The following is an 8,250-nucleotide window of genomic DNA, read 5'->3' on the forward strand; positions in this document are numbered from 1 at the left end:
AATCCTGAGCTTGGGGATAATCCAGGGATTGGTGGGATGTCAAGTCCTGAGCTTGGGGCTAGTACAGGGATTGGTGAGATGTCAAGGCTAGGGACTGGATTTTCAAGTCCTGAGTTTGGGATTTGTACTCTATAGGGCAGAGCCTAGCTGCTTGCATCTGGAGGAGCTGGGTCTGGACGTTACTGCCTTTAGAGTGTTCTGTGGGCAGAGCCTGGCAGTTGGAGGTCCTCAGGAGCAGGACCTGGGCACTCATGCACTTTGAGGGGCCTTTATAGTGGACTCCAGTTTCCAGCAGCTACATCAGGCGGATCACAACTGCCTATAACTCCATTTCCAGGGAATCTGACACCTTCTTCCAGCCTCTGAGGGTACTCCGGCACAGGCACACAAAGATATTAATAATTAAGACTTTAAAAGAAAGTCGTATGTATTAGAGGCTATCCACTACCACATGTTTTTCTTTTCTTTCTATTTCTTTTTCTTTCCGTCTTTTTTTTTTTTTTTATTTTATTTTAAAGACAGGGTTTCTGAGTGTATCCCTAGATGTCTTGGAACTCACTCTGTAGACCAGACTGGCCTTGGACTCATAGAGATCCACCTGGTTCTGCCTCCTGAGGGCTGGGATTAAAGGCGAGTGCCAACATCATCTGGCTTCTTTCTATTTCTTAGCTGTTTTGTTTGGAGGTAGGGACTCATCTAGCTCAGGCTGGCCTCAGACTCCCTGTAGTTGAGGGTGGCTTTGAACACCTTGAACCTCCTGCCTTCACCTTCCAAATGCTGGAATTACAACCATATACTATCATTCCTGGATGCTATGTCTACTTGCAACATTTCGTATTTATTTACTTAGCTCTTCAGTCTAGAATTTATTTCTGTGACTGGCATGTTGGTGTATGCTATTGGTTTTTATTTTCTACTGTAGCTGCTTACTCTTTACCGAGGCTTCTACAGGCTAGGCTACTTCTGGTACTGAAAGACTCCAAGGGTGGTAGTGGCAGAAGTGGGCAGCAATTCGGTGTCTGACAACTGGATGATTTTATGATTGTTCTCTAAATCGAGTGGCTTGAGCAGCAGCCCTCACAGTTTTGGAGGTTGGAAGTTTGAGATCTGGTGTTGGCAGTGCCAAGTTCCCTCTGAGAGCATCTGGTCCAAGGCTCTGTTGGCTTCTGAGAACTCCTTGGTGTGTGTCAGCACAATGCCAGTCTTCACATAGATGTTTCTAGGGTATGTCTCAATAAGGACATTGGCCATATTGAATTAGGAGCCCGCCATATTTCCCCTATGGTCTTTGATAGCTGCAATAACGTGTTTCTAAATAAGGTCACATTCTGAGTGACCGGGCATTAGGATTTCAGTGTGTGGATTTCTGCTGGGTAATTCAACTCCTATCAAGCTCCCAGGACTGGGACAAAGTAGTATTCAGGGGGTTGGTTCCACTTTCTGCTTCCTGCTTCTGCCCAGGTCGTGGGAGGAATCCCACCTGCTCTGCTTTGGTATATTAATTCCTCAACAAGAGAAAAAGTTGATCATTTGGTAGCTGAGTGCCCAACCTTTGGGCACTTCCCAATGACGGGTGGGTCACACGTGGCTGTGTTCATGGCAGCGGCTCTCCCTGGCCTGCCTGGTCTTCCTCATCCCTGTCCTTCTACAGAGACACCCTGAGACTCACTGCATCCTCCTTGTGCCAGTTCCTGTCAATGGCTAACAGAGAGAGGGCACACTGCGCACGCCACACATCCGGCCAGACTTGGCATTCTTTTCAGGGACACCTGAGTCAGAGGTTGGTATTCAGGGTCTAAGCTGGTAGAGTGACACAGATTATAATTACAAAGTTATAAGTGATCAATGCTCACTGAAAACACCAGGGCTTGGGGTGTAACTCAGTGACAGAGCTTATGCTCACATGTGAGAGTCCTTGGGTTTAATCCCCCCCTCCCCCCACACAATTAAAAAGAAAAAGATTAGTGGTACAATGAGAAGCCATCAAGAAGAAATGCTTTCAAAACAAAGTTGACTTTATTGTATAAATTTTACACTGTAAAAGAATATAAAATGCAGCTTTGTTTAAATTCTCTTGCTGATTCTCTTGTAGACAAGGTCGCCCAGTGTCATGGTCTGAAAGTCAGAAGAGAGATTATGAAATATTTTGTTGATGATGAATTGTAAAACAAACAAAAAATGATCTCCTCAAGTGATCCCAAGTGTGCTAACATGTGAAGCACCTTTAAAAATATTCATTTTCTTTATGGGCAGAGGAATGATGGGCATCTTTTTCTGAAACACCATGCTGTGTCTTGTCACTTCTCTTGTTCATGTGGAGGGCTGTCCTGCCAGCCATTGAATTATTTCTTAAATCAATGACAGCTATAGAAAAACCATCCAGAGCAGTCCAATCCGTTGTCTCAAAGTTTCATTGAGATCTATTACTGCCCATTGACTGCCTGTGGCTGAACACAGGATATGTACACGGATACACCGGGCAACTAGAATGGAATATAGTAGGGGCTTTATAATTTTCCTTTTAAACTTGTGAATGAAGCACATGAGAACACTAGCCATGGGTTTGCATGCAGGATGCTTACTGAGCATGCTCAAAGTCTCAGCATAGCAAGAAAAACAAAACACGCCAGTTTCAGGGTTGTAGGTGAATGGTCCTTCCAGCCCTCTCACGACTCTGATTTTGTGTCTTAGGTTATCAAGTGGAAAAGGAGCTCCTTAGCTCTGGCAATCACACCCTGGGTTGGAGCCCTGGTTTTATCACATCAGCTATGTGGTCTTGGATAGGTTGGCCTGATTATGAAATCCGTTGTCCGAGTTTCCCATAGAAGACGGAAGACTAGAGAAATGCATCTGGACTCTGTCCAGGGCAGCTCCTCTCTGCTCACCGCTCTGTTGTGAGAGTGAGGGGCAAGAATGGGGACTGAACCTTGCTTCGTGTTGACGCCCTCTCTCTCCATGGTTGGGAGAGGTTTTCACTTGCCCAGATGATGTCACTCGGACAGGTGGCTGTTTTCTGTGACCCCCTAAAGTGCATTCTGGGTACAAAGGAGAGCTAGAAGACCTGACCTTGGGAGGAACACTACCAATTATCATGTAGGCTATGGACAGGATGTTACCAACAGCGAGGCATGGAGGATGATTGCACGGGAGTACACACTCAGGGTGTCATTCATTAGCACCCATAAACTGGGTAGAAGTATGACTTTACGCCAAGGCTCCATGGGCAGAGGCATTCACTAGACCTGAGCTGTGGAAGATGGCAGCCTGTGTGACTCGTTGGTTAGTGCTGAGACAGAAGGACAGGCTGTGGCTGTTAATCACTCTGATGTCATCAAATAGGAACAGCAATGAGAGAGCCAAGCTTTTGTGCAGGTCTTACCCTGAGGGGAAGTACTGCTGCAGGAAGCATGGAGGCCTCCTGGGTAGGAGATGTGCAGATGGAGTGAAGTCTGGGGACATCTCTGGGTTGAACGGACTTCTGTCCTATAGGGAGGTGTGCGGCCCCACCCCAGCAGAGACAGGAAATAGCAAGCTGTGTTCTGCATATCCTGTCCTGTGTCTCAGCACACCAGGTACCTCTCACCCCATCCCGTTTAGGTGCCGTTGGCATGGGGAAAGGCAGGAAGTGGGCAAGGAGGAGAGGCGGAGGGGGTGGGAGTGGCTGACTCTGGAAGTGGAAGGGCAGCCTGGAGGTGGGAGTGGAGGTGAGAGGCACCAGGTACTTAGAAAAGGCGCCCCTTCCTCAAGACACTGCTCTTCTGTCTGTCAGAACATCACCCTGATGTCCAGCCCTGGTTTGGTCAGAACAAGATGGCTGCAGATGTACTGAGTGCAAATCCCCACTGTCTACAGTGTGAACAGCTTCCTTTAGGGCTTGATAGTGAACAACTGGGAGATTAGCTCAAGAGACGGACCTAGTTCTAGGAGACCCGACCGCCATTTGACCAGCTCTTCTGGTCATAGTCTTACTTTTCCCACATAGAAAAGTGGTGTTCCAAAGATTCGAGACAATATGTATTAACTACACGGCATATAATTGATCCCTTAAGTGGAGGAAGACACTGACTAAAGTCAAGATCTTGGGGAGGAAAAGATGGACAATGAGAGATGTCATACAACTGCCCCTCACCCTTTACATCTCCATTCCCCACAAGCTGTGGGATGGCAAGACCAGAGTGCCGACTTACATTGATGATTGTGTCGCCGTTGAGTTCGGTCACGGACTTCACGCCTTTGAAACTTGTCACCATCTTATTGTCACCTTCCATATTAACCACTGTCTGCAGGGAAGAGAGGTCATGACCCATGAGCAAAGGCCTGGCAATGACGCTATGAGGTCACTTCCCCGCATGGTGACCATTGGCAATATGTCAATGTCCTGTTCCTCTCTAGTTCTCTAGCACTGAATGGAAATTGAGTGTACTTATAAATGAAAGAGAATGTCAAGCCTGCCTAAGTGCTTCTCCCCTGAAAAAAAATTGTAAAATAAAATATAAAATCCTATTTCTCAAGCTTATAGAGGGAGGTGGCAGCAGAACTCTAATCACCAGCCGCTGAGGGGACACACTTCGCTTTGGCAGATCTTTAGTCTTTCCTTTTGTGACACCAATTCTAAGCCTTATACATCAAGGACAGTGGTAAACTGAAGTGGCTGGGCACAGTGTGGCACTTTTAATTCCAGTGCTCAGGAGGCAGGAGCGGGAAGAGCCTGAGTTTGAGGCCAGTCTGGGCTACATGGCAAGATGCTGGGGGAGGGGGAGAATAAGAAGAAAGGAAGCAAGGGAGGGAGGGGAAGCAAGGAGGGGAGGAAGCAAGGAGGGGCGAGGGAAGTAAGGGGGGGAAGGAAGCAAGGGAGGAAGGGAGCAAGCGGAGGGGGAGGGAAGCAAGGGAGGGGGAGGGGAAGTAAGGGGGAAGGGAAGCAAGGGAGGGGAGGAAGCAAGGGAGGAAGGAAGTAAGGGGGGGAAGGGAAGCAAGGAGGGAGGCAAGCAAGGAGGGGGGAGGGAAAGCTAGGGAGGGGAAGGGAATGTAAGGGGAGAGGGAAGCAAGGGAGGGAGGGAAGCAAGGGAGGGGGGAGGGAAGCAAGGGAGGGGGGAGGGAAGCAGGGAGGGGAGGGAAGCAAGGGGGGGGAGGGAAGCGGGAGATGGAGGGAAGCAAGGGGGAGGGAAGCAAGGGAGGGATGGAGGGAAGCAAGGGAGGGAGGGAAGCAAGGGGGGAGGGAAGCAAGGGGGAGGGAAGCAAGGGAGGGGGAGGGAAGAAAGGGAGGGATGGAGGGAAGCAAGGGAGGGGAGGGAAGCAAGGGAGGGGAGGGAAGCAAGGGAGGGAGGGAGGGAAGCAAGGGGGGAGGGAAGCAAGGGAGGGGAGAGGGAAGCACGGGAGGGGAGGGAAGCAAGGGAGGGATGGAGGGAAGCAAGGGGGGGATGGAGGGAAGCAAGGGAGGGATGGAGGGAAGCAAGGGAGGGGGAGGAAGAAGTAGAGTCAGGAACAAAAGACATAAGGACAAAAATCTGCCTTCCCAATGGGCCATTGGAAAGCCCATGGCACCCCACCCAATCCCCCTCTGCTCTTCACCTTGACATGTGAGAAAAGGAGAAAGAAGAACAACCTGAAGAGGCAGTGACTCCTGCTGAGCCTGAGGCACAAAGCTGCCAGGAAAGGCAGGAGTGGAGAGAACAGAGGCACAGTCCACTGGCTTCCCTGGGGGATGCGGGCTTCCTAGGGAGGGGCAGATGGCAGGACCCACAGCACCTGGATCTCTGTGATCACCTGTCCATTGCTCACACAGCCCATGGCCAGCTGGCACTGCCGCCTGGAACCATTGCCCCAGGAGGTGAAGCTCCCTGGCTCAGGAAAAGGTTTTCACTGACTTGCCCCAGTTCCGGGCTCTCCCTGTAGGACCTGAGAGCCTGGAGCACTGTGCCTGAGGGTCCTGCTCTGTGCCCCATTTCCCCCACATCGTCCATAGAGAGAGCCCAGATGTTTCATGGTATCTGAGACACTGAGAAGTCTGTTCTCAGAGCTCTCTGTGTCTCTTGCCTGAAGTGGGTTTAGTGACATGATCTCTATCAGGAGAATTTGGGGGAACAGGAAGTGGGACTACATACCTTGACCTTTTCCCCACTCATGGTCTCCAGCTCACACTCCTCCCCCAAGGTGAACTCGTTGTGAAGCACTTTGGGCCCATAGGTGATGGTGAGCTTGACATGCTTCCCGTTATGCTCGATTTCTGAAATCCCCTTGATGTCCTTCCCCTTCTGGATGAGATCTTCAGGCAGACCTGGAAGAGCCCATGTCAAGTTAGAGTCTGGGGGAGCAGTGGAGATCACTGTACATTCCTGAGGTACCACACACTTCTATAAAGCAGACCTGTGAGCTTTGGTTTCTGACAAAGTCAGTGGGCTGCTACTATTTTCCCAATTATTATTAGCTTTTGAGGCAGAGTAGCTTGTAGCCGAGGCTAGCCTTAATTCACTATATAGTTGAAGGTGACCTTGAGCATCTGATTCTCCTGCTTGTACCTCCCTAGTGCTGGGATTACAGTTGTGTGTCACCATACCAGGTTTCTATGGTGTGGGGACTGAACCCAGGGCTCCATGAATTGCTAGGCAAGCACTGATCTGCATTCCCAGCCCCATCAATTCACTTGTGATAAAGAACCTCATTTGGCCTGAGGCCCTTTCCTTTGTGGCTCTCTGCTTTTTACTCACCCTCCCTCCCAATTTTCCCCTTGTTTAGTGGCCTTGTTCTTAGAGTGGGAACACTTAATCCTCCAGGATGTTTATCTTCCAATTTAAATGGTCCCACACACAAGTGTAACCATGTCAGGCACACTTTCTGTGGCCTCTGGAGTCAAGGCTCTTGTGGGTAATGTCCATAAGTCCTTTGCCCTAGCATAGGGCTTTGCAGATTTCAGAGCAAATCCGTGCTTTTACATGAATGGAGGTGCACAGGAATCATGAATTCACAGCAAGAGTAGAGAGCCCTTTATAAGGCCAAGGGGTCCTTGAATTTGTGAGCTGTGACTTGTCCACACAAGAAGCTTTGAGTCCCAGGATGACCTGAGTGTCCTCCTTTCCCTGCTCTTGCTGTTTCCTGTCTTTTCCCTGTCGCCACCCTCCTTCGTCCCACCTCGTCCTCTGCCCACAGGACTCTCTCTTTCTGGAATGCACTCTTCTCTCCCTGGTCCCAGGCTTGGCCTTCAGCACCAGGCTTCCCTCCTATACCCTGAGAGATGTAGGCCATTTCACTAGGGTCTCTGGGACCCAGCACCTGCTTCTGACTCCAACTCAAATATTTCCGATACAGCAGCCTTTGTGGCTACTTCTCCTCTCTCAGCCTCAGCTGTCTCAACAGTGATCAACTCAGTTTTATGGTGAGTACTAAACGTGGGCATTGCAATGCCTGGTATAAAGTCATCCACACTGAGGGACACGTCATTGCGTTTATCTCCAAATAATTGGTCAGTATTGTAGCGCTTTGTCTCCAAACGTTGGTCAGGGTTGCAGCTTATCACACACTCTATCTCCCTGGCATATGTACAAGCATAGAGCTTGAGGTATGGTTGGTCTTGAACCAATGACTCCTAGAAAAGTGAATGAATGGGTGAGCGGATGAACAAGGTCATGATGAAGTACCAGGACACACACGTCAATCCAGCTCAGTGTCGTTTCCACCGCTCCTGGTGGCCTTGTCCAGTGAGGGACAGTGTAAGTAGCAAGGGACCAGGAGAGTCACTAAAGCACTCCTAAATTTGGGATAGCCTGGACCCTTCCTCAGCATCAGAGCTTGATTAGCTGCTGAGAGCAGAGCTAGCCCCTCATTGCCGTTACATCAGCTTTGGCATCCCACCGAGCACTTACCCATTGCCTTCATGAAGGGCTCAAAGTTCTCTTGGCTCTGCAGTTGGTACTTGCCGGAGAAGTTCATGGTGGCGATGAGGCTTCCTTTCCACAGCTGACCACAGCAGCTCTGCCTGCCAGGCCACCCCCTCTTGGCTATTTTATAAGGGGCTTCTTCCTCCTCAAATATAGGCCATAGGTCAGTGCTTGTCGATTTCTTTATGGCCAGGTTCAAACATTAACTCCTGAGAGCAATGGTCAACGATAAAAATCAGAATGGGCAAGGCAGAGGTTTGTTCTAATTCAGCAAACATTGGTGAGTGCCAGTGAAGTACAAAGCTCTCTGTAATATCGCCTTTATGGTGACATACCACCGCTAATGCAGTAAGTGTGTGTGCATGAAATGGATGTACAC

At 49.6% G+C, this 8,250-nt stretch overlaps 1 protein-coding gene across 1 annotated transcript; it reads right to left on the reverse strand.

The window, feature by feature from the left end:
- Nucleotides 1-1,984: 1,984 nt before the first annotated feature.
- Nucleotides 1,985-7,965, reverse strand: Fabp1 (fatty acid binding protein 1). The gene is made up of 4 exons (XM_036180406.1): nt 7,857-7,965; nt 6,102-6,274; nt 4,188-4,280; nt 1,985-2,115 (listed from the first exon to the last, which is right to left on the reverse strand). The coding sequence occupies exons 1-4, from the start codon at nt 7,921-7,923 to the stop codon at nt 2,065-2,067; spliced, it is 384 nt and encodes a 127-aa protein (XP_036036299.1). The 5' UTR covers nt 7,924-7,965; the 3' UTR covers nt 1,985-2,064.
- Nucleotides 7,966-8,250: the final 285 nt, after the last annotated feature.

This window comes from Onychomys torridus, chromosome 3, assembly GCF_903995425.1.
Source record: "Onychomys torridus chromosome 3, mOncTor1.1, whole genome shotgun sequence".
In the NCBI taxonomy this organism is placed as follows: Eukaryota; Metazoa; Chordata; class Mammalia; order Rodentia; family Cricetidae; genus Onychomys; species Onychomys torridus.

Coding starts and splice junctions, on each gene's coding strand:
- Fabp1 (XM_036180406.1), bottom strand. CDS start 7,923: ATGAACTTCTCCGGCAAGTACCAACTGCAGAGCCAAGAGAACTTTGAG. Junction 6,275..7,856: donor GCCCTTCATGAAGGCAATGG/GTAAGTGCTCGG, acceptor GGGCTCTTCCAG/GTCTGCCTGAAGATCTCATC. Junction 4,281..6,101: donor TGAGTGGGGAAAAGGTCAAG/GTATGTAGTCCC, acceptor TCTTCCCTGCAG/ACAGTGGTTAATATGGAAGG.